The sequence below is a fragment of the Rhincodon typus genome, chromosome 1 (assembly GCF_021869965.1).
Source record: "Rhincodon typus isolate 14 chromosome 1, sRhiTyp1.1, whole genome shotgun sequence".
In the NCBI taxonomy this organism is placed as follows: Eukaryota; Metazoa; Chordata; class Chondrichthyes; order Orectolobiformes; family Rhincodontidae; genus Rhincodon; species Rhincodon typus.
The window spans coordinates 83,970,443-83,997,189 of NC_063332.1; the positions used below are offsets into that span (position 1 = coordinate 83,970,443).

Below are 26,747 nucleotides of genomic sequence, written 5' to 3' on the forward strand. Positions count from 1 at the left end.
TATCGCAAGTGGGTGATTTGTTTGTCAAGTGTCTCTGCCTGATGATTTCTGCTAATTCTGTGCTGCAAATTTTAGCTAATAGCTGTTGCTCTAATACTTATAACTTGCTGGACATTTGAATTCAGATCTGCATTTTATTTCTGGAATTTGTTTGAGGATGTTTAAATTTACATTTGATATAGTGGACACTATATAAAATACAAAGGGGCTTGCTAAATAGATCTGAGAAGTTTAGGCATGCTGATTGAGACTTTATTTTGCTGTAACAGAGCTGTATTGAACTAAACACAAATGGTAAATAGAAATATGTAAATAAATTACTCCTGACACTTTGAACATTTAAATGTACAAGTTCAGTGTGGAACAAAGAGAACGGATTATTCTATATAGTGCACCTCTTAAGCTATGGTGGAAAATTATATTGCATTATGTGGCACTCAGTCCAATTGGCCAAAAGGTCTTATTTAATGCCCAGTCTTAGCTGTGTTAATTGGTCTCAACTTGGGCAGCATTCAGCCAGCGATTCTGTTTCGGCTCCTCATACCTCACGCAAAAGTTGTCCAGTGAGAATGAGTGTGTTATTGGAAATAGTTGTTGTGTTTGTACATGTAATGAATTATCTATGACTCTAGTGAGCTACTGTTGTCAGATGGACAGGAAAAATCTATACTTTAAGGTAGCATAACTATATTTTCTAAAACGAATCTGGGGACTCAGATTTGAATTATAGTGAAGTGGCCAGGATGAAAATTGTATGTTTTGTATTGTAATAAGAATTGATTTATTGTGGCAGCCTGTGGCTTAACAATTACACACACCTACTGCAAATGCATGTATCATTATTGTGGATGTGACATCACACTATTGAAGTGCCTTCAGGCACTTTGGCTGAATCTTGTGGTTATTTTTATGCTAATGCTAATTGTGTCTTTTATTTTTGAGGATTTTTCACAATGAGGCCTAATGAGTTTTCTCGCTATATCTTACCAAACTTGCCTCAGTATCTACCTGTCCTGTGCCTGTGGAATCCCGCTCATCTCAGTCTAGCCCCATTTTACCAGGTGCACTTCCTGGAACAACTCATCAGTGTCAGGATGTTCCAGAATTGATTGGCATTTCTAGCACTGGCAGCATTTTTAAAAGACTTTTGTGTACCCAGACAAGCACGGCCAGTATGGAGCTGCCCTGAACAACTCCTGATGTCTGCACTGGATGTGGCAGAGAAGAGGAGCTTTGATAGCTTTGCAGGCAGGAACCTGGAAGTCCTTCTGCACAGGCTGGTATACAGGTGGGACATTCCCATCCTCCCGAACCAGCAGAGGAGCCATGCCATTCTGGAATGGGTTACTTCCAAAGTGAGTGCAATCTCAACTATCTGGAGGAATGCCCAGCGCTTTAGGAAGAAGCTTAATGACCTTCTCCAGTCCACCAGGCTGTGTTACCATCCTCTCTGATACAACACACTCACTATATCCAAAACCTGTGTTGTTGAGGCCCCTATAAGATTCCAACTTCTATAAATAACACAGTAATATTGCTCAGGAATGGCAGCTTTTCATACCCATAGTCTTTGGAACTTATTCAGAAAATGTTTGTCTTCATATGAAGGCTCAAGTTATTTATTTTTCACAGATCTATTAATTGTCAGAAAACTGGCATGAGAATGTTGCTTTTGCTAGTGAAATACACAAGTGTCAGCAGCCATCTTGCAGACTACATCAATATGGATGCACAATTGTTATCATTATAATGAGAATGAACAGAAATGAGATTCACCATCGAGTGACACAATATAAATTGACAAACAAAATCTACAAAATGATTGCATACAAACTGTCTAAGTAGTGACACAAAAATACTGCTCTTAATTTTCACAGTTCCAAAAAAAGCAATTGTAATTATTTACATACAACAGAAAACCTTTAGGATGGTTGAAAGGTTGGATCATCATGGGATTCATGTGCAGTGGTCACATTAAAGGGCAAAATTGGTAATCCAGTTTGCAGAAAATGCTTGAAATTATTCATATCACCTGTAGACAGATCCAGCAGATAGTGCCAAGAATAAGGAATCTTTTCCCCTTTTCTTCATTTTTGTCCTCTCCTTTCAATTGTCCACAACAAAATGTATTTTTAAAGGGAGTACCTTAAACCTTTTGAGTGTTGTGACTTTTAGTAATGCACTCTAAGCAGCCTTTAAGTTTAATTCCAATTAAAAAATGACATTTAATCACATAACACACTGAAATGTAAAAGCAAGGAAAAATATTCAATCCCTCAAGAATACAAACGTATACACCCATGTTAAAATGGATTCTAAATACAAAGCATGCATTTACCGGGTAGGTAATTAGCAGAAATGCATGAAACACATCACGTGTTTTTACTTGCTGTTTTAAGAGGCACAAGGTGGAAACCTGGAAAGATTCCCTTTTGTGGTTCTTTAGGTGAACGGAAGTTGGAAATCTGTGGGTTTCCAGATTGAGTTGTGGCTGAGATTCCGTAATGACCATTCTTTACAGGTGAAGACAAATTAGCCCTGATCTCTGTGGCCAGCTTGGTTGTGTATTCAGACACGGTTTTGTTCATCTTGCTAGAACAGTGGTTCCTCTGATCCTGTGGTTTCTAGACTAACTTGTTTTAGCCTGGCTCTTGGAGGACTGAGAATTGTCGTCTGAAGTCAGTATTGATCATATGGCGACATGATCAATACTTCTGTTGTCCACATAAAGGAAGCAAAATTAGAATTACACAATGGAGAATGACTAGTGCCCGGTCACACCTGCCTGTGATACATATTTTTAGATCAACCCGTACAGAGATGATATGTCACGCCTCTGGAGCAGCCCAGAGGCAGCGACACTACCACTGCACAACAAAATCCTTCATCTATTTCTCCACAACTAATTTCTCCACACCTCTCTTTCAATTTCAAGCAAGCAGACATAGACTCTGGGGAAAACCACTGAATTTGAGACTGGTAAATACACACAAAACAGGAGTGTCCAGCCTACCTGTTAAAGGACAAGTGATTGGACTCTTGCAGAGGCGATGATAGAATTCGAAGGTTTAAATTTTAAGAACATTCTGGAGACTGCACTAAATCTCTCTCTACGCAGAAATCACCAAAAGGTTACCTGAATTTCAGTGATCATCTTTGAGATTTATTTTAAAAGTGGACTGCAACTAGTCAATATTGACTGGAGTCCGTATCCAGAAAGTTTGAAATATGGTATCTTTACTGAGCATGATGACCCCATTCCTAAAAGCACATGAGAAATTATTTCTAGCTGTTGGAGTGTTCCTGTTCAAATGGCAAGCTCGAGGTCAGGATAATTTTTAGCCCGGAGACAGTAAGGACTGCGGATGTTGGAGAGTCAATCAGGAGTGTGCAATGTGAAGGGTGGTTTGTAGACCACAGTGAATGAGGGAAATAGTGATTGAAGAGGGAAGGCAAAAGCAGCTCAAGGTGGAGATGGCACATAGCCGATTCCTTAATCGTGACACTATCTGGTGAACCTGTCTACAGGTAACAGATAAATAATTCCAGGCATTTTTCTGCAAACAGGATTGCCAATTTTGCCCTTTAATATGACCACTGTGCCTGAATCCCATGACGATCCAACCTCCTGCTCTGTTTGTCCCTGTGAGTAAATGAGCGATAGTCACAATGGGAATCCCTTGCATTGCTGGCAATATTTCTTCGCCTTACAGAAGTGCCTCCTAATTTTTTTAATTATGGTTATCTTGCTGTTGTTGATGACCAGGATCGCCATCACCAATCTGAACCTGTTGCATGGTGTGGTATATTCTCAGTTAGTTAATCCCACTTCCTACATACCAATATTTATTGTTTCTGTCAATGGATTTAAAGAGCTGCCTGTCACATTTTCACATGATTTCACACTTATATCATCAACTCTGCGTTTTCATCCATTGTCACATTCCAACATTTCTTAATGTAATAATAACAAATGTTGAGGGTATTTTGAAGAGTGCAGCAGGGATTTACCAAAACGGTTGCAGGGACGAGGAATGTTAATTTCAATATTAGGTTAGAAAAACTTGAATTTTTTTTTGTTCTTGGAGCAAAAGAGATTAAGGGGAATTTTGATAGGGATACAAAGTGATGACCACTTTGGATTAGGTAGATGAGGTAAAACTTCTGCATGAGCTGATTTGTGCAAGAGATGGAGGACACAAATTTAAAGGTTTTGGCAAGATACATAGGGGGAATGTGAGGAAGTGGAAGGACCTTTTAACGCAGTGAGTGATAATGACCTGGAGTTCCTTGCCCACAAAGCAATGAAAGCTGCAATGATTAACGATTTCAAAAGCAAATTGGATGGGCATTCAAAGGGAATAAACCTGCAGAGATGCAAATCAAAAAGAAAAGGAACTGACTAGCTTGGTCCACCTTGATGAGTCATATGTTTCCTAATGGTTTCTATAAATGCTGCATCTTCAACTTCCTCTGGGCACTGTTCCTAGAAATCGAGAGCTTCTGGTCACCTTATTTTAAGGTCATGGAGGAAGCTGACTAACAAAAAAAGGGTGGAGGTGGCTGTATGTAATTTTCCACATTTTGAAGATGTTGAAAAATGTGTCTCAAACATTTAAGTCAAAAATCACACAACATCAGGTTATAGTCCAACAGGTTTATTTGATGACACAAGCTTTCGGAGTCTCACTCCTTCTTCAGGTGTGAGTGAGAGAGGTAGCATCAGACACAGAATTTGTAAGCAAAAGATCAAAGAGTCATGGAGCTGATGTGGTGTTGAACAAGCCTTAGAAGGTTGTTCAACGCCACATCAGTTCCATGACCCTTTGATGCTGCCTCTCCCTGACGCCTGAAGGAGTGAGACTCCAAAAGCTTGTGCCTTCAAATAAACCTGTTGGACTATAACCTGATGTTGTGTGATTTTTGACCTTGTCCGCCCCAGTCCAACACTGGCACCTCCACATCATAAAACATTTAGGTATTTGGAGCAAAAAATCTTCTATAAAAAAAGGAATAAAGCAAACTTCTAATCGAACAGTTGTTTGGTAAATTGGGAACATTGCTGAGAAATATTTTTCTTTGAAACTTTTCTTGCACTCATCAAGATGTTCATAAGAATATCAATGTAAAGGAGAATAACGTTTGTACAGTGAGCTGAGGGTGGTAACTGGACTCTAGTAGAGATGCTAGTACAACTGGCATTAAAATTCATATAATAGGTATGTTGGCCACGTGTCTCAAATATTGGCAAAGTGTTTGGCGCAGCACATTCCTTCAGCTGTTCGCAACAGGCAAGTTATTGAGTTAGATCAGGTCCCGCAGATTTGTCCACCTTTATATTCTCTCAGACCTCCTGAACTTCCTCTTCTGTGAAGTGAACTGTTTTTAAAACATCAAAGTTTATTTCTCTGCATTCTCTAGACTTCATTTCTTTCTCCACAGTAAAAACCGATGCGAAATATTCATTTAGTATCTCTCCCATCTCCTGGAGTTCAACACAAAGATGACCTCCTTGATCATTAAGAGACCCAACCCTCTCTCTAGTTACCCTGTTGCTCTTCATGTATTTGTAAAATCTCTTTGGATTATCCTTAGCCTTACCTCCCAATATTATATCATATCCCCTCTTTGCCTTCCTGATTTCTTTCTTAAGACTGCCCCTACACTCGTTAAATTGATTGAGACTCAATTGAACCAAGATGTCTATATCTAAAATAAGATTCTCTTTTATTCTTAACTAGAACCTCACGCTTTATTGATCCATTGTTCCTTAATCTTCTCAGCCTTACTCTTCATTCTAACAGGAACATAATGCTTCTGAACTCGTGTCATCACACCCTTGAACACCTCCCACTTGTCAGATGTTCTTTTGCCTGTGAACAGTCTCCTGCTATCAACTTTTGAAAGTTCTTGTCTCATACCATTAAAATTTGCCTTACTCCAGTTTAAGAACTTTAATTTTTAGGGAAGGCTTATCCTTTTCCAGAACCATTTTGAAACTAATAGAATTATGATTGCTGGACCCAAAGTGTTTCTCCACTTTTACTTCAGTCACCTGTACTGCCTTATTGCTCAAAAGAAGGTCTAGTTTTGCACCTTCTCCAGTAGGAGCATCCACATATTAATAAAGAAAATTTTCTTGAGCACATTTGACAAATTCTTCACCATCCAAACCTTTAACACATTGGTAGCCCCATGCAATGTTTGGAAAATTAAAATCCCCCATTATTACAACCTTATTATTCTTACATATATCTGGGATCTCCCCACATATTTGTTTCTCAATTTCCCCGTTACTGTTGGGGGGGCCTACAGTACAAACACATCAAAGATATTTGTCCTTTCTTATTTGTAATTTCTCCCCATATATTTTCACTGGACGATTTTTCAGAAATATCTTCTCTAGTTACAGGAGTAATGTATTCCTTAATCAAAAATGGTTAATCAAAAATATACCTTCTCCTCTCCTTCCTGTAGCGTCTAAAACCCGGAACATTGAGCTGCCAGTCTTGTCCATCTCTCAGCCAAGTTTCTGTAATAGCTATGACATTCCAGTCCCATGCCCTGAGTTCATCAGCCTTACCTGTAAGACCCCTTGCATTGAAGTGAATGCAGTTTAGTTCTTCAGAATTACTACATACTCTGACTTTCTCTTGTTTTTCCTTTCAAATTGACATGCCATCTTCCCCATCAATCCTTCTATTTACTCTGCTACTTAGAATTCCTCCACTCCCCCTCTTCATCAGTGTAAAGTCTCCCTTCATGGAATGAGCAAATCTCTCTGCTAAGATATTGGTCCCTTTCCAGTTCAGGTTAGACCCATCTTTTTTGAACAGGTCTTTTCTATCCCAAAGACATTTGGATATCTGAAAACCTGAATCCCTGAACAAAACACCATGTCTTCAGCCGTTGATTTATCTCCTTTAACCTTTTGTTCCTTTCATCGTTTGAGTTTGACATTGGGAATATACTAGAAATTACTACTTTTAAGGTTTTATTTTTTAATCTGCTACCTAACCTCTTAAATTCACTCCACACTGCTTTATTCTTTTTCCCTAAAAATGTCATTCCTACCAATGTGTACAATAATTTCTGGCTTCTCAATCTCACCTTTAACAATATGCTTGACATGTTTAGAGACGTCCTTAATGCTACCACCAGGAAAGCAACAAACCATCCTAAGTTTACACTCACTGCCACAATTTCCTGTCTATACCCCTGGCAGGATAGTCCCCTATAACAATAATTCTATTAAATTTTGTCAAATACTGCTTAAAAGAAGAATCATTCCAAGTGTCCAATAACTGATTGGCCCTTCCATTTTCCTCGGAGAGACTATCCCCTTCAACCGTTCCAAAAACGGAATATCTATTTAGTAGAGGAATAGCCACTGGAGACTTTTGAACTACCTTCTTACTTTTCCTGACAGTCACCCATCTATCTGACTGATCCTGCTGTGTTGTCACTTTTCTAAATCAACTAACCATCTCACTTTGTACCTCATATATCCACTTAATAACATTAAGTCTAAAAAAAAGAACTTTCAAGAACACCTGATACATAAAATAAACTACCTTTCATTACCTACAGAACATAATGTTAAAATGGAAAAAAAATTCAAATATGTATCAAACATATAAAACTTAAATAAAATCAACCACTTGACTAATTAACTGAATATAAAACGACTCCTCGTCAGTAAATTCCTCGAAGTAAAAAAAAAATCTTTTCCATAGGCGACCACATGTAGGACTCCCTGAAACAAAAACACAACTCCTTATTTTAAAAAAAACTGTTCAGTTTTTCAAAAAACACAAAAGGACTTTAAAACACATTTAGTCTTTTTTAACTTCTGAATTTAGAATAAAAAAAACCTCAGCCGTTCATTTTAGACCCTGAAAAGCTCATTTTAAAAAAGAAAGTCCATTTGGAAAAAAATATGATTTTTTTTGTTTTTTTTGCATGTTATTGAAACAAAATGAATAAAAATCTTATTAGTGAAATGTAATAACTGTAATTACCGTAAAAAACCATAATAAATTCTGTAACTAAGCCTGCAATCCCAGGAGCAGCTGCAAAATGCACTCTGCTCTGTAATGCCATTTTGTTCATTCATTTTAGCAAGAGTTCAGCTGCAAAAATTCTACAGTGATTTGTTAAGAATAAGGAAATGCAACGTGTTATTCCTAAGCTTTATTTTCAGCAAAAATTGTTGTCACTTCTGTTTACCTCCATGATTCAGATTGTAATCAGAAAAATATATTGATATGTGAAAAATTTTATGCACTGCACTGCCTTGAACTGAATAAATCATGACTATGGCCGAGGGCTTAAGTTGCAAGACATCAGAGTTGTATAATATTTATTCAACTTCACTTGTTGCGTGTCTCAAAGGGAGAAATTATATTTAGCATCAAAATTGAGGAGTTGTTCTGCAAGTAAAAGAATCTAATTTCAGTTACTGATTTTTGTTTATAAAAAAAAAAACCACAATAAATTTGCTCGCCATTAGTTAGAGAAGCTGGAATCCCACACTGAAAGAAGGCCTCACTGCAAATCTTGGCCCTGACATTTTCACTCTTGTCTGTACAAAACATGTTGTGCTGTTTGTTTTGACCACTGGAGGAACATAATTCTGTTTAGGAGCGTGCCTGACTATTTCATATGATGTTTGTCGGTTTGTGGAAAACTTTATTTCGTTTAAGAACAATTTCCTTTCTCTCCCACTCTTTCCTACCCCCCCGCCCACCCGCCATCCCCAGTTTTCAGCTTCCCTCCTGCATCCTCCCTTGCATCTTTCTTCCTACCCCAGTCAGTCAGTAATCTACCCCTATCCCTCCCCAAACCCTTTCCCGGACTCGGCAGATGCTTCCTCACCCCCACTCTGAGCGGCAGGACCACACCATCCCCCAGATCAGCAGACACCTATAGTACTAGACCTGGCAGTAAGGACTCCTGACCAGACAGTTTCCCAGTCTTGACTATCTTCCCCCACTGCTCACTCATTTTCTTTCCTTTCTTATTCACTTACCTTATTCAGTGCTCATCCGGGTTTGGGTTGTTTCTCTCCCACGTTTGCTGCCTATTGGCTCATTACTGAACCTCTCGGCAGCGAGGGTAAAAGAGAACCTATCTGTAATTGGAGGAGCAGCTCTTTGCCAATTCTACTTACAGGGCAGTTGCTATAGTTGGTTGTGCTGTGAACATGTTTTCCCGCCTTTTTGAGGCTTTAGGGGTGAATGTGCGTAATGATCCAATGTACATTGAGCTGTGCTGTTTGTGCTTGTATAGATAAGCAGGGTCTGTACCAAAGCTTCTCTTACCAAACAAGCTGACATCTACAGATGAGGTACAATGCCAGTGTGCATTTGGTAGAAATCATATTCATGATTTTATGACCTTAATTGTCCATGTATACCATATCTGGTATGTATGTGCTATGTGGCTCTGCCTATGTATAAAATGTAACTTTGCATAAAGAAGTAATGGTATTTTATGGACTGGTGCGATAAACATAAATGTTACATGTGTACTTTGTTTTTAAGACAGTCACAGCCCTTCTTGGTCAGGAGATTTTACATCAAATTTGTTGAACAGTGGTTTAAAATGAAAGATGTTAATAATGTCAGCAGTAAGAGTGGAAAAATCTCCTTGTGTAACATTTAGGATGCACACCATTTTGCTAGAATATCTATTTCCTTAATTGCTATGACTGAAGTTTAATCTGCCTCCTGTGATTTAATTTGTATGTGCAGCATAATTGAACACACAAGTGCATAAACAACTTATTTGCATAACATATCAGTCTTCGGATTTATTCCCACCCACCACTAATTTTATCTCCCTTCAGTCTCCAGATCCAGCTGATCCTAATCCAAATCCCTACTGATTTGACAGACAAAACAAAAGAATAACAATTTCGTAGGCCAAAAGAACAGAGTTAAATAACTAAAAACCAACATCTGTCTGTATTTCAACATAATGTGCAGTGCTACGATCTTCTGGACATTGAGAAATGTTTTTCCAAAGTTGTGCAATGGAAAGCTGTTTCAACTTCAATATAGTTTCATGTTTTTCAAAACATTTTTTTTACTTTTCTAAATTGTAAATGCGAAACTTATTTAAAGTGAAATGGACCGCATAATGTAAGCAAAATATTTGCCTGAAATATTTTCTGCTTTCAAAAGGGGACATGGGTATTTAATTTTGGTACTTTGAATTAGGTTGAGGTTTGTGACTGGATGTGAGTGAATTCTGGGCTAGGAAGATGCTGGATAAATAGACCATTCTAACACGAAAGGGAACCTGGGGGCTGTGCATCATTCAAGCAGCAAGGTGTCAAAGTAAATGCTGTTACTTTGTGTTTTACGTTCTTAACAGCGTTATGTGAAGCAAGTGAAAGGGCTTACAGACCACATGAGACGTGTCCTCTCAAAGAACAGTCAAACAACAAATGCAACCAAGTCTTTCAAGAATGTCAAAGCCAAAGACTTGTGGAGAAATTTCAAATTTTCAAAAACAGGCTTGGTGGGCTTTTTAAAACTTGTGTTTATTGAGCAGGAACCACTTCTTTATTTAAAAAAGTATTTTGTGTAATTAATAGGAAAAAGCTTTTCGTTTATCTTTTGAAAATTGGAATGCCTTCTGTGGATTGCCAGTCAAGTTTCCAATTCACCTTCTAACCACCAAGCAATTACTTGAGCAAAAAGTTTTCAAATCAGCTCTACTAGTTATATATCCAGTAATAGGTTTACATTGTAATCTAACAGGATCTTTTTCCCTGGAAATTAGCTGTAAACCATCAATGAAATATTCTGTGATTCTATCACAATCATTTACACTGTTGTGGACATCACCATTTACCAGCTGCAAAGAGTTTGTGTTATCTGTCAAAGTTGATAAATAACAAAACTACTTATCAAGTGAATTTATGTTACCCCAACATTATATATGCTGGATAACTACTTTCAAATCAGATATAATAAAGTCTTGTATTTAGAAAATGTGCTTTGTGATCACTGTGTGCCTTGAAGTGCTTTTGAAGCACAGCCATTGTTGTCCTGCTCTTTTAGTATCTTCTACATCCACCTGAAGGGCAGATATAACATTGGTTTAACTACTTATCCAAAATACAGTACCTCTGACAGTGTAGCGCTCCCTCAGTATTGTACTGGAATGTCGACAATTTTGGACTCAATTTCTCAAGTGAGACTTCAACCGGGAAATTGTGACTCCTAGATGAGAGTATTAGCGACTGAGGTGCAGCTATTGTGTAATTAGCAAGACAATCATTGTTTGTGATATTTCAATGTCTAACCATTATTGTCTTGAAGCTCTTTGTTATCTACATAAATGCACGTTTTCAAAGAATTAAAATTTCTGTCCTTTAGTGGGAAACTTGCTGAAGGTATTTGGTTATTGATCTGTCAGAATGGTTGCAGATATGTTTCTTGACATCATGATAATTGACTACCCTTCAATAAGAATTTCATTTACAGTAAAGCATTTTGGGAGATTTCAGTGTTGCTAAGTAGCTAGCTTGCATTGTGTATAAACTGGACCAAAGAACACCAGAAACATCTGACGCAGAGAATATGGGAAACATCGGAGGCATTTCAGAGGAGAGGAGAAAATGTATGAATAGGTAAAAGATTGACAGTTAGCAACGGAACTAGAACATAGGTGATCAAAAGCTTTATTGAAAAATAAAACCTTCAGAAGGTGGGACTAGAAGACAAGATACGTCTGGTGAGGGAGTATCCGCGAATAGCTGAAGAATAGGGAAGGGAGCCGATACTCAGAAGAACAGACTGGGGAGAGGATACAAGATTTCTGAAGGTTACAGAGAAAGACTGCAATAAGTTCTTGGAGGGATTTGAGGATGTTAACTCCAATGCTTCGGAGTCCAAGGAACCATTGTTGGTGAACAAAGTAATGAACGTTGGGCAAGTGGCATGGAATTTGCATGGTCATTGTGAAGAGCATGATTTAATTTGAACCCAGACATACAGAAAGCAGAGTGCTTCAGCACTGGATAGCACCAGAGGCAGTTGAAAGAGTGGAGGTCTGCAGTTTAGATGATAGGATGTTGTTTGAAACTTAGCTTAGGATGCCATGGTTTTGCTTTCTCGTGTCAATCTTGAGAAAATGGCCAGAAAAGAGAGTGCAGTCAGCAACACTAATACAGTTTGTAATGGGGATCAAAAACAATTGAAGGACATTATGACTCATCAAGCAGACTCATAGAATGGACCTGGCAGTAGGGTTAGCTGGTTGTGTCATTTTCAGGGATGAGGATTTATTTTCAAATTGTTGTTGTCTTGTCTTCTTTGTAAATGTTTGGAATCAAATGAAAATTAACATCTAAAAAGTGATGATTTTTATTCTAAGAATCCAGATATAAACCCGTTTAACACTAATTAGCCTGAAAACGTGGATTTATTTTATAATTAGAAGTGGTACTGAAAGGGTTGTATCAGTGTTTTAATTTATTTTTTCAAACCTACTTCCCAGCAGACATATGGAGTGATCAATCATTTCAGACTGATCCTGATCTTCCACCAGGATGGAAGAAGATCAATGATGTGGCTGGCATCTATTATTGGCATATACCAACAGGCACCACCCAATGGGAGCGGCCAGTAGCTGCATCAACTGAGGCTTCAGACACACAGAAAGAATCATTGAGTTCCATTACTCCTTCTCCAACTCCAGAAAATGAGGTAACACCTTTTGGATGCTTCAACTTCTGATTTTTGTGAGCATTTTGTTTTGCTATCCTATCCAAAATCAACCGAGCGTGCAGTCAAAGGGTAAGGCATTTGTATTTTGTTCTCATTATCTTTCTGTCCATCTGCCACCATTTCTGCACATCGCACATGCTGACTCTGGTTGAAAGGGTGACTTGTTTTCTGAACTTTGTCTTTGCAATAATTGGCCAAGAGATGACTGCAGTTTTTCTGCTTCCCTACTGAGGTGTTGTTTGAGTTTTTTAAAAAACAAAAATGTAAACTTATACTTGACCAATTAAGATAGCTCAATCGCAGTTCAAAAAGGATGCCATGAAATTTACAGTTTGTGCTCAATTAGATTTTAGGTTTTTGGCCAATATAGGTGAACATGTTTCAATCTGTTGTTTGGATATTTTCTCTGAGAATCGTTAACATTAATGTAGATTAATGACATATTAATGTATCTTCTGCTACTTGGCTTGGCTTTTACAGACTTGATATGTTCAAAATACCATTAGAACTTTGTTCACAGCTGCTACATGTTGTGCGTCTCACGCTTGGAGGTTATATAAATCAGTCTATACATTGATCTTGTACACGAGTAAATCATTTTAAACATGCTTATCTATAGTACTCTTATCCTTATCTGTCCTACACCTCTCTGATAAAGCCTCATGTGTTCAATATGGTCTTTTACCTCCGCTTTTACTACTAGATGAGTTCTAAAATCTTTTATGTAAAGAGATTTCTTTTGCTCACAATAATCGCTTATTGACTTACATTTTCAGAATAAATTGGGATGGGGCAACATAGGGGTAGATTTTATGGGCCACCTGCAGTGGGCAAACAGGCAGCTGGGTTCATAAAACAGGGCACTGGGAAATGTGGCAGCTTGCCCAGCCCTACCCTTACCAGCAGTAAGGGGAAGCATTGTCTGAGCCAAGTGTCCACCCATCGACTAGATTCAGGCCCCTACACGACCAATAAGTGGCTACTTAAAACTGCCTCTTGCTGCTGCCATAATTTAAAGGGTTATGGGAGGGGCCTGCACCAATGTGCACCATAGCTGATTTGAATCTTGAGCCCATTGGACAGAGAAAGGAGAAGTGCACTGTTCAAAGTGTAAATAAAGGTCCGGATACCAGCCACTTGTGAGGTAGATAGCTGCTGCCAATTCTCCTCCTGTGCTTATCTAGGGGTTTTCTAGCAGTCTGCTGCAAACAATGAAAGAATGTAAGAAAATAACTATTTCAGTTATCATGGGGGACTTCAATATGCATCGATCGGGAAAATCAGGTTGGTAATGGGTCTCCAGGAAGCAGGCGATTCTGGATTTGGTGATGTGTAGTGAAGTACATTTGATTAGGGAGCTTCAGCTGAAGGAACCCCTAGGGGGCAGTGATCATAATATCATAGAATTCACCCTGTAGTTTGAGAGGGAGAAGCTGGAATCAGATGTAACAGTATTGCAATTGAGTAAAGGTATCTACATAGACATGAGGGAGGAGCTGGCCAGAGTTGATTGGAAAGGGAACCTAGCAGGGAAGATGATGGAGCAGCAATGACAGGAGTTTCTGGGGGTAATTTGGGAGGCACAGCAGAAATTCATCCCAAGGAAGAAGAAACAGGGGAGAATGAGGCAATCCTGGCTAACAAGGGAAGTCAGAGACAGTATAAAAGCAAAAGTAAAAGCATACAATGTGGTGAAGATTAGTGGGAAGCCAGAAGATTGGCAAGCCTTTATAAACCAGCAGAGGCTAACTAATAAAGCAATAAGGGGGGGAGAAGATGAAATTGAGAGTAAGTTAGCTAGTAATATAAAAGAAGATCTTTTCTGACCCTCCTTGATTTAATCTCAACTCAATGATATCTTCCTCATTGATCCCATGGATATGTATCAAAAAGATTAGAGCTGCGTGGAAAGGTGGTTTTCAGGACTGGCTTTCAGTCAGACAGCATCTGAGGAGCCAGAAAGTCAACATTTCAGGCTGAAACCGTTTGTCAGGACTTTGTCAGGCGTGAAACATTGACTTTCCTGCTCTTCAGATGCTGTCTGACTTGCTGTGCTTTTCCAGCCTCTCACCTATAGACTCTGGCTTCCAGCATCTGCACCCCTTATTGTCTCCAAGTCTCTGGGTTTCAGTCATATAGGGTATGCTATCTTGTCAGAATTTCTTGCTGCAGTGGTGTTCAGGGCAACATTATTATGCTATGGAAATTTCAGGATAAAGGCACCACATGGAAAGCAGTTCTTTGCAAATGCGACGAGAATTCATGAAGTATGTTCCAATGCTGCTACTATATTAGGCTTGGCTTCAGTTGAGTGCCTGGAGATTTCACTTTGGGTAAAAAAATTCACTGCTACCAGGTTTCAAGGTGGGGCATAGGTGTTGACCTAGCCAACATCACCCACATCCAATGAACAAATTAAAAAAAAAAATTAAATTAATATTTGAATACCCATCACTGATCATCTTATCTAATAAGATATACTGCCTCATCGACTCTAAGACACATTGCTGCAGAAAACTATCCTGCAGACACTCAAGAATTCACCACCTTTGCATCACGTACTTGTTGGCTATCCCAATATATATGGAAATTTAAATCGACTACTGAAGCACTCTGCATTTGCTTGCTTGCCTAATTTTATATTTATATAGCCTGCCACATCATAAATGCTTTTGAGGGCCTATGCATAACTTTTGCTAGAGCCTTGAATCTTCATAATGTCCCTGCTACTTGTTCTGAATCTGTGGTTCTAGCCAATTCCAGCGATGTTTAATGCTGGACTGCATAGCACAATAATGTCAAGAATAATAATAGCACAATATTTGAGTGCTGCCTATATTACGTTAAATGTGTGTAATTGTACATTGTTACCCCTGTGCCTGTTATTAAACCTTAATTAATTTTATCCCAATAAATGGCATGCCATTAGCTTGCTGGCAAACATTTCTCCTTCAACCAATACCATAAAAACCGACTAACCAGTAATTCACATCATTGCTGTTTGTTGGATCTTGCTGTCTGCAGCAGAGGTGACACATCTGTCTGTTTAACCCCATTGGTACCACATCTTCCTTATAACCCATTACTAACACATCTTCCTTATAACCTCAGCCTGTGTAATGGCAGGGCTGCTCTTTGTGTGAAGCATTGTAAGATATTTCTAAGAGATATGATAGGGTGTAAGTACAAGTTTTTTTTTTCCCTTTTATTGCTTGTATTTGTCACTGTACACATGTTTGGTTCAGGGTTGTTTGTGAGATTGAAACATGATAAATCGTTAACCAATTCAACTTTAAAAATAGTAGTTTGTAGTAGAATTGTTCTTGTAGCTTTTAGAAGCTGACCCACTAACTGCTTTATTGTACTAACATTGTCCTTTTTCTGTTTTTGTGCATATGTATTTCTTCCGTCTGTGATTAATGTCTGTCTAGAAACCATGGACTGATTTTGCTGTGCTGAATGGTGGAAAGATTAATAGTGACATTTGGAAGGCAAGTATTTTGTGAATAGTAATGAGAGAGTCTATTTTTAACAAAGATTGATTTTAATTCTAATAAAGTTTAATTTCTAAAATGGAGTTAAGCATATGTTCCACTCAACAGATAAAAATCATATGACACAGCACTGAAGTGTAGACCTGATAAAAATACTTCTCCAAAGGTGGAATTTGAAAATTTTCAAACTTTCACGTGATTAAGTGCATGGAGATGAAATCTTCTAATTTATGTCATGCAGTTCTCTTGGCTCACTAACTAATTCTGCATTTGCTCCGATGACAGTTGGCACCTTGCCATGCCTTGAACGGGCAAACCAGTTACTACAAATATTAGTGTTTTGTGACTTGCTCAAAGGCGTTTCACAGTCGGGATTAGAAGAATAGCACCATGTTAAATTCAAAAAAGTTTAACCTGTTCTTTTTCATGGATGTGTGCTGTGACAAATATTTCAAATAAAAATGACTTGATGCCAAAGTGTTATTCCCCATCTGGGATTTGAAATAAATTGACGTGCTTTGTGTGTGTGTGTGTGTGTGTGTGTGTGTGTGTCACTGTCCCTCAGGGTCCACTTTAAATTCAGCACTGAGATTAAAGCTCGAGAAGAAATGAGAAAATCTGTTCATGAGACAATATAAAACAAATATGAAGTAATTTTTACAGCTAACTGACTTGTACTGAGCTCCTAAGTTGCCAAAATAATTAACATAATTTTAGGCCTTGTTATGTTAACTTCAAAACTAAATATTGTTGATGAATGTTCAAACTAATTGAGTTAATGATTAGCAGTATGGTGTGGATTCTCTTTGTAGTTTCAGAATTCTACTCGATTTGTTTCACCTGAGCTATAATTGGCCAAGATAAATGTGTCCATTATAGACGGGAAAGTTTATAATGCAAATAGAGAAATAGCTGAGTAGCTAAACGTATCTGTCTTTGCTGTGGAAGGATTTGGAGATCCAAATGACTAGAGAGAATGAGGAATTGAAGGAAATCAGTATGAATAAGAAGATTGTGTTGTAAAAGCTAATAGGACTTATCATTCTTATGTTAATAGGCTATGAACAGTAGGGTACAACAAGGATCAATACTTGGGGCTATAAATCACTCAGACGTAGTAAGAACTGCAGATATTGGAGTCAAAGACAATACGGTGTGGAGCTGGAGTCCCGACCCAAAACATCAACTTACCTGCTCCCCTGATGCTGCTTGCTGTGTTCCTGCAGCTCCACACTGTATTGCCAATACTTGGGATTCCACCTGTTCACAATATATAACTCTCATTTAAATGTTGGCACCAAGTATATTATTTCTAAGTTTGCAGATGACATAAAGCTTAGGTGCATGTGTGTGCTGTGAGGAAGGTGCAAAGTGGCTTCGAATGGATTTGGACAGACTTGATGATTGACAAGAACATGGCAGCTGGAATATAAAGTGGAAAAATGTGAGATTATTCACTTCTCAAGAAAAACAGATGTGCAGAATATTTCTTAAGCGATAAGAGATCAGAAATATTTAGGAAGTGTAGATGTTACAAAGGAACATGGATGTCCTTGCCACAAAATCACTGAAGGCTAATATACAGGTGCAGTAGGCAGTTAAGAAGACTAACAATTTGTTGACTTTTAATGGAAGAGGATTTGAGTACAGCAGTAGTGAAGTTTTACTTACATTGTATTGGAGCTTGGTTAGATCACACTTGGAGTACTGTGAGCAGTTTTGGTGTCCTTGCCTGAGGAAGGATAAGATTACCATAGAGGGAGTGCATCACAGGTTCACCAGGCTTGATCATGGGTTGGGACGACTGATCAATGAAGAGAGATTGGGCAAACTGGGCCTCTATTCTCTAGAGATAGTAAGAAATGCAGATGCTGGAGTCAGAGATAACACAGTGTGAAGCTGGAGGAACATAGCAGGCCAGACAGCATCAGAGGAACAGGAAAGTTGATGCTTCGGGTCGGGATCCTTCTTCAGAAATGGGCTGAAGAAGGGTCCCAACCCGAAATGTCAATTTTCCTGCTCCTCCAATGCTGCCTGGCCTGCTGGGTTCCTCCAGCTCCACACTCTATTCTCTAGAGTTTTGGTCTCATAGGAACCTACAAAATACTTAAAGGAATAGACAGGGTAGATGCAGGTAAGATTGTTCCCCTGGTTACATAACATAAGCAATAGGAGCAGGAGTATGCCGTCTGTCCCGTTGAGCCTGCTCCACCTTTCAGTAAGGTCATGGTTGATCTTTTTGTGGACTCCAATTTACCTGCCAACTCACCATAACCCCTAATTCCTTTACTGTTCAACAACTATCTATCTTTGTCTTAAACACATTCAGCAAGGTAGCCTCAACTGCTTCACTGGGCAGGGAATTCCACACATTCATAACCCTGTGGGAGAAGAAGTTCCTCCTCAACTCAGTCCTAAATCTGCTTCCCCCTTATTTTGAGGCTGTGCTCCCTAGTTCTTGTTTAACCCACCAGTGGAACCAACCTTCCTGCTTCTATCTTATCTATTCCCCTCATAATTTTATATGTTTCTATAAGATCCCCCCGCATTCTTCTAAATTCCAATGAGTACAGTCCCAGTCTACTTAATGTCTCCTCATAAGCCAAACCTGTCAACTCTGGAATCAACCTAGTGAATCTCTTCTGCACCCTCTCCAATGCCAGTATATCCTTTCCCTGGTAAGGAGACCCAAACTGTACACAGTGTACTCCAGGTGCGGCCTCACCAGCTTCCTACACAGCTGCAGCATGATCTCCCTGTTTTAAAACTCCATTCCTCTAGCAATGAAGGACAATATTCTGTTTGCCTTCTTAATTACCTGCTGCACCTGCAAACCAACTTTTTGAGATTCATGCACAAGGACACCCAGGTTCCTCTGCACAGCAGCTTACTGCAATTTTTCACCATTTAAATAATAGTCTATTTTGCTGTTATTCCTACTGAAATGAATGAGACCCTACAACCAGGGGACATAATTTCAAAGCAAAGGGGTAAACCACACAGTACTGAGATGAGATTTATTTTGGTTTACTCAATGTTGTGAATCTCTGGAACTCTCTCCTGCAGAAGGCTCAGTTATTGAATATATTTATAGTTGAGATTAACAGCCTTCCAAATACCAGTGATGCATAGGAATATGGCAATTGTGATAAAATGAAGCTGAACTGAATGATCAATCATGGTTGTATTGAATGGCAGAGCAAGTTCGATGGGCTCAATGGCTCACTCCTTGTTCCTAGGAGTTAGTGGGGATACGCTTAAATTTTACAGCATTTACAATGCTGATTTCTAGTTACTCAAGTTTCTGTCCATTAAAGCATGGACAAAATACAAAGGTCAGTGCCATATGTACATTTTATACTTCCTTTCATCTTTGAGGAGATGAGTTTTATACCAATCACAAGTGGTTTAGATAGGACATGATTAATTTCCTAAAGCCGCTCTTGTTTAGTCCAGTCCACAGGAAGAAATAACATCTATGGTCAGTTATCTATTGGCACTGTATCTGATTTTATATATTTCGGAGAAATAGACTATTTCACCTCCAAATTAGGTAGGATATAAAACACAGGAGCAGGCCATTTGACCCAACCTGTCCATGCTGAAGTTTATGCTCCACTCAAGCCAACTCCTGTCTCTTCTAAATCTATCATTGTAACCATCTATTCCTTTTGCCCTCATTTGATTGTCTAAGTTCCCCCTAAATCTATACTATTCAACTGCCCGCTTGATTGGTACTCCATTCGCCACCTTCAATTTTCACTCCCACCACCAACATTGCACAGTGGCAAAGTATGGACCATTTCAACATGCACTATAGTAATTCACGAAGGCTTCTTTGACATCATCTTCCAAATCTATGATGTCTAGCACCTGGAAGGGCAGCAGAGGCAGAGAAAGATCACCATTTACAGGCTCCCCTCCAAGCCACTCATCATCGTGACTTAGAAATATGACAGCATTCCTTCACGAGGTCAAAATCTTGGGATCCCTTGCAAGCAGCACTATCGGTGTACCTACATCGCAAGAGCTGCCTTGGTTCAAGGTACTAGCTCAACAGCGCCTCTCCAGGGCAATTGGGATTGAGGAGTAAGTGCTGGCCCAACCAGTGATGCCTGCATCCTATCAAGAATAAAAATAGATGATTGTCTTATATTCATGGCCTCTAATTGTATCCTTCCCCACAAGTGAAAATATTTTCTTTCTATCCACGTTTCAAAACTTTATAATTCCTCTGTTAGGTCACCCATCATCCTTTTAAAGAGAAGAAACTAAGCTTTTCAAGCCCCTCCAGATATATTTCCACATTTCTGGTGGTATCCTAGAAATACTAGGAGCTTTGCCCTTTGAATTTGTTTAATTTATTCAATATATCTGCTCTTATTGTAATGCACTTATCTCATTTATCATGTCATCATTCAACGTCATATCTACCTGTCTATCTCCCTGGCAAATACTAAAGTGAAATAATCGTTTAGCATTTATGTCTTCCCTCTGTCTTTGTCTGCTAGTACTGTGTTTGTCCCTTTAATGGTCCTATTCCCATCGGAGCCTTCATTTTTTATTGATATGACTTTAAAATGTCTTACTGTTTTGAATTATATTCCTGGATAATTTAATCTGATAGTTCTTTGCCTTCCTAATTGTTTTTTTGGCTTCTTTTCTCATCTCTTCATTTTCTTTCTTTACCCTGCACTCCTCTTCTCCCTCAACAGTTGAGCATTAATCTTTACACTGGTGTACTTGGTCTGGACAAGGCACAATATCTGTCACAGCAGGATGAACTGACAACAAGCTGTGGAAAAATACCCCAGTTGCATCAGTGTGAATTCTTACATTCACCAGCCTTGGGGACTCCCTTTGTGAGATATGCCAATTAATGCTATAGTTGTAAGCAGCCTTAGAACTTTGTAAATTCATGACCACCAGAGGCTGGTTTAGTTCGGTCGATTCTCAATTTAGAGCTCTTTGATGATTCTGTCTATTTTTCTTTGAAAACCACATAATGAAGTAAAGCCTTTTCACTCTGAGCTGGGAACTTGTCAGTGTGTAGCACAGTGTGTCATTGGACTACCCTTTCATACTGCAATTCAGATTGTAATCCAATTCAGATTCCTGTTACACTTGAAGTCACCTATCATTATTGATTAACAAAGCAGAAAAGATGAGGATCTATATGTGCCCAGTGACCATGAGTCAATAGCATAAAACTAACAACTATTTGGCACTAAATTAATCGTCTCATTTAGAGAGGTCAGAAAGATAGTTGATGTGGAAAGTTGAAAAGAAAACTCCTAGTTCATTTGGAGATGCCTTTCTGAAGGTTTTCCTATTCGATATGTGCTGCACTTGATGTTCTTGTTGATGACCTTGAAATGCCATAGTTGTGAAAAGGGTTCCGTTCCGATGCGAGTAACTTTGTTCTTGGCGTGTGTATAACTAACCCTAAAATATTAAAAATGCGGTAATGCTTTTCAAATGGCTCAGGATTGTATTGGAATTTTCCTAAAATTAAGAGGGAGTTCTCTTTTCATAGGATCTCCACGCTGCCACTGTAAATCCAGATCCAAGTCTGAAAGAGTTTGAGGGAGCAACTCTACGCTATGCTTCTCTAAAACTGAGGTAAGGGATAATGTTTAAAAAGTATTGATCCAATGAAATTTGCAGTGTAGTAGTATCTTTTTACATTGTTTTCTGTTTAAGTATTGATACTTTCAATTGCCTTCATAGAACAGTACCACAGGCTGAGGAAGATGGTTCCTGTACAATCAACAGTGACCCAGAGGCAAAGGTCAGTGGTATTGGTTTACATCCATTTCTTTACACATTATGATGTCAAACTTTGTGTGCATGATTCAATTACATTTCAGTATTCAAAAATAAATGAAGCTGTAACCACAATGATTACAAAATATCTTATTCTTTGATCTTCTTATGAAAAGAACAACTGTTGCGTATTTGAAACTGTACCATTGCACTGTTTAGGGATTTCTGTTATTTTCTGCTGATGTGCGCAACCCCATGTAGCTATTCTTTATCTGCTAATGCTTTAATATGCCCAGCATGGGAATACCATCTCTAATTTCTTTCAACATATCTAAAAGTTTAGTGATGCAAAACTACGGTTTTACAAAGGGATTTTCCTTGGATCTCAAGACTGAACCCAATTCAATATATTATCAGGAAATGTCCACTTAATCTCCTTTGATATCAGTGCAAGTATTAAGAGCTGATATTCAAAATATTAATTTTTGTCATTTAGACATTTCATGCTGACTTGGACCTGGTGCTATCTGTAGCAATTTCTAAATGTGATTTTGTATTCAAGCAAGCATTCCAGAGTTAATGAAGCATGTGACTTTAAGTAGTAGATGTTCTCCATTGATATCTTGTGGATAAATATCTTCATGTCTACCCCTCTAAGATTTTCAAGTGAAAAACTTTTCAAAGAAGATGCACTGCATGACGAACCTTTATGCATTCTGAAGATGAATTTTTGAAGAATTGTTTTGTTGCACATTAAATGTACCATAACGTGTAAAGAAATAGCTTTGCCTCATTGCTTTGATTAGTTGTTTTTTTCTGCCTCTAAAATTGCTTTTGAAGATAGTGGCACTGGTTAGCAGTTGTCTTTCCAAACACAATAAGTGTTATTTCATTTCTTACTGGCAACGCAGTTCTGAGATTTTCCACTCGTTATTTGGCATGAACCAGCATAGGAAGCTTCCAATACTATGGCAGAGGTTACCTTTATCTGCACTTTTATTTGAAAGAGATTTTGTTTGAATAAACCCATCGTTTAGCTTTGAGGGGAGATGCTTAACCTCCACATGATACCTCAGTTTGCTTGATTTTGTGATATTCTGAGAAACAACAACACATTGTGGAACTGATATTGTGAATCTGAGTTTAAAGGATCATTTTATTTTTGCCTGGCTTAACCTATTCTTTAGAACTGCACTCCTTCACCTAGATCCTGGCAGACTAACCTACTCTTAAGTATTTGGAGATATTATAGATGCTTTACCTTTCAAAGACCATATCCAGTTCTGAGGAAGGACCCAAAACGTTAACACTGATTCCTCTTCACAGATGCTGCCAAACCTGTGATTTTCCAGCAATTTCTGTTTTTGTTTAAAATTTCCAGTATCCAACTTTTAACCATTCTTTGTCAGGATCAATATTGTTATGCTCTCCATAGAGATCAATAAATTTTTGAAAAATAAATTTGAACTTCCAGTTAATATCTAAAAGTGTGAGCTGGCAAGATTTCACGTTTCATGACTTTTATTGTAAAAGAAAAGACTAAAAGTAGTCTCAATGAAACACTATCTTTATAGTTTACTCCTTTTGACTTTGGCCTTTTTAATTCAAGCACAAGTTCCCACACACATTCCTCCTTGGTGAACCATTGTGTCTTTCTGTCCATAGCTGCACGCCTTCACTTAGATCCTAAAAAAACTTACCTTGTCTTACATTTTTGGGGATGTTTATAGATCCTTTACCTTTCAAAGACCATATCCATGATAATGTGAATGATTAATTGATTAATTGTTGTCCCGTACCGAGATACAGTGAATAATGTTGTTTTGTGTGCTATACAAGCAGATCACACCGTACAAACTGCATCAGGGTAGCAGAACAAAGTGCAGAGTACAGTGTTACAGCTGCAGAGCAGATAGAGAGACAGATCAGAATTAACGTTTGAGAGGTCCATTCAAAAACCTTGATGACAGTGTGGTAGAAGCTGTTCTTGAATCTGTTTGTATGTGTATTCAAACTTCTATATCTTCTGCCCGGTGGAAGAGAGTATAACCGGGATGGGGAGGGGTCTTTGGTTGCTTTACTGAGGCATTGCGAAATATAGATGGAGTCAATAGATAGAAGGCTGGTTTGCATGATCGACTGACCTTTGTTCGCAACTCTCTGTAGTTTCTTTGTGGTCTTGGGAAGAGCAGTTGCCATACTATAGTGTGATGCATCCAAATAGGATGCTTTATAAATGGTGCATCTATCTGGTAAGAGTCCTTGTGGACATGCCAAATTTCCTTAGCCTCCTGAGGAGGTAGAGACATTGTTGTGCTTTCTTGACTGTTGCATTGATATGGGTGGAGCAAGATAGATTGTTGGTGATCATCACTTCCAGGAACTTGATGCTCTCGACCATCTCTTGACCATGGAGGTGATGTTGCAGCCTGTTGTTACTGATTGCAGTCAATGGGTCAGGAAGTCAAGGATCCGGTTGCAGAGGGGGGACCCAGGACCAAGATCTTGGAGTTTAGGGATGCGTTTGTTGGAATTATGGTATTGAAGGCGGTTCTTGTATCCAAGTAGAAATGACAATCAGCTATATTGGAGACTCCAATGCTCTTTTATCTTATACTTTAAATTGTCCATTTAATTTCAACTGTTTACAACCCGATATTGTCAACACTTCTCTCTGGAATGTTGGAGTCTCTTAATCTCAATGGTTAATCGACAAGCTGCTGCCATTATCTCCAAGTGTAAATGCCTTGCACCATTTTTCCAGTCAAACAGTCTGGTCCTTTCTTATTCTACGACACGCAAACCCTCAGGTTTGCTGTCAGATTTCAGAACAGGTCACATGACCCCTTTTCATTCTACCTCAAAACATACAGCCCAAAACATACAATTATGAGATAAAAATGGAATGTGCTGGAGAAACTCGGGTCTGGCTTCGTCATTGGTGAAAGAAACAATGTTTCAAGTCTAGTATGACTCTTCAGAACTGAAGGGGGCTGGAAAAATGCTGGGTTTTATCTTGTTGAAAATGGGGAGGAAGAACAAGTGGAACACATGGGAAGAGTTCTCAGAGCAAAAGGCAAAGGGATTGCTAATGGTAGTAGAGAAATATGCAGTACTATTAACAAGATCATCAAATTAATAGCTCAGGATGCTTGCATTTTTCCACAGTTATCAAGGATGAAGTGTCATGCTCACATGGCTGACATAGCATGAGCATCTTGATATTTGATGTTTTTGACTATGTATGGAACAAAGCTGATCTGGTGCTAGCCAAAAAAAACAACTGCAGACGCTGAAAATCAGAAACAAAAGCAGAAATTGCTGGAAAAGCTCAGCAGGTCTAGCAGCATCTGTGGAGAGAAATCAGAGTTAGCATTTTGGGTCAAGTGACTTATTTCCTCACGTTTTGAGGAAGTGTCACTTGACCCGAAGCATTAACTCTGATTTCTCCACAGATGCTGCCAGCCCTGACACTAGAAAACCTGATTGAGAAATTGGGCTTATCATGACTTCTCCCCAGTCCACCTCAACCTTGCAATTTGGTGGGTATTACAGTTCAGGGTGTCTTCAGGCTTTCCAGGAATTCCACCATGTAACAGATCTGATGAGCCTCCAAGGGGCAGTATTATTTCTAACGAGAACTGCGCACCCATTATGCCGTTTGCCTTGGAATTCCAGCTTTTTAACCAAGCATTATTGATGGTTGGCAATATAATTTCAAGTGAGGATGCTGTGTCATTTGGCAGGGAACTTGCAGCTGATAATATTCCCTTATGTCAGCTGCATTGTCCTTCTAGGTGGTAGAGGTCATGAGCTCAAAGAAGAGTTTTGAACTTATCAAGTTGCTGCAGTTATATATGGTACATACTGTTGGCACTGTGCAATAGTGATAGATTGAGTGAATGTTTAATTTGGGCAGAGGAGTGAATGGTTAGTCAGAAGTGATATTCCAGATCAGATGTAGAGAAGGATAGGATTCAGAACCTGCAAATAGAGTTTCACAATTCATAGCAAGATTTTTGCTTTATGCTCCCTTCCCTTCAATTTAACATTCAATGATTTTATCTGGCTAACTGAAAATCATGTGAACTGCCAGGTACCAAGCAGAAGTGATTATGTCTTGGATATTAAAGAGCTTCCATACAAACTTAAGATGTCTACTTTCTTTTTAAACATAAACCACTAGATTTCCACTGACTTTGCCAAAAGACATTGATTTTAGCCACAAACTTTGTTCCCTAGCCACTAACTTCATCCCTCTCCCTGGCAACCATCTGAGGCTGAACCAGACTACAGGTAGTTCTGCTATAACATGTGTTTTGTTAATTGAATTGGCTGTAACATAGTTGATGAATAGTGGACGCTGTTTGGATAATACGAACTTTCTGCTGTACAGGTGTAGTGATTTCCCTACAATGTGATTTTCTGTAGCACGAGGTTATGCAAGAACGCAACTGTCACGTTAAAGGAGAACTCTCTGTCTTCAAAATCTAGTGTTAAATTTGACTTTCGAGATGAGCTTCCAACCACAGATCTGCTCTGCATAAAACTAAAAGAAAGGGCTTTAAAAAATGCAAAAAACAGTACAGGTCCTGCTGAATGGGAAAGATACAAAGACCAACAAAGGACCACAAAAAAAAGGTATTATGAAAGGAAACTTGCAAGGGCATCAAAATCAATAAGAAGCAATTTTATAGTTACATGAAAGGAAAACTGGTGGTCAGATGCAATGTTAGTCTGTGAA

The 26,747-nt window shown here is 38.7% G+C and overlaps 1 protein-coding gene across 4 annotated transcripts in view; it reads left to right on the forward strand.

Annotated features, from left to right (window-relative positions):
• Positions 1-26,747, forward strand: part of apbb2b (amyloid beta (A4) precursor protein-binding, family B, member 2b) — a 159,770-nt gene that overhangs the window by 38,382 nt on the left and 94,641 nt on the right. For 3 of the 4 annotated variants that reach the window (XM_048602834.1, XM_048602810.1, XM_048602820.1), the window contains 4 exons: positions 12,514-12,722; positions 16,175-16,234; positions 21,774-21,859; positions 21,968-22,028. In XM_048602834.1, coding sequence (XP_048458791.1) covers positions 12,514-12,722; positions 16,175-16,234; positions 21,774-21,859; positions 21,968-22,028 — 416 coding nt within the window. The remainder of the gene's footprint in view (positions 1-12,513; positions 12,723-16,174; positions 16,235-21,773; positions 21,860-21,967; positions 22,029-26,747) is intronic. The other variant, XM_048602827.1, reaches the window with a different exon arrangement.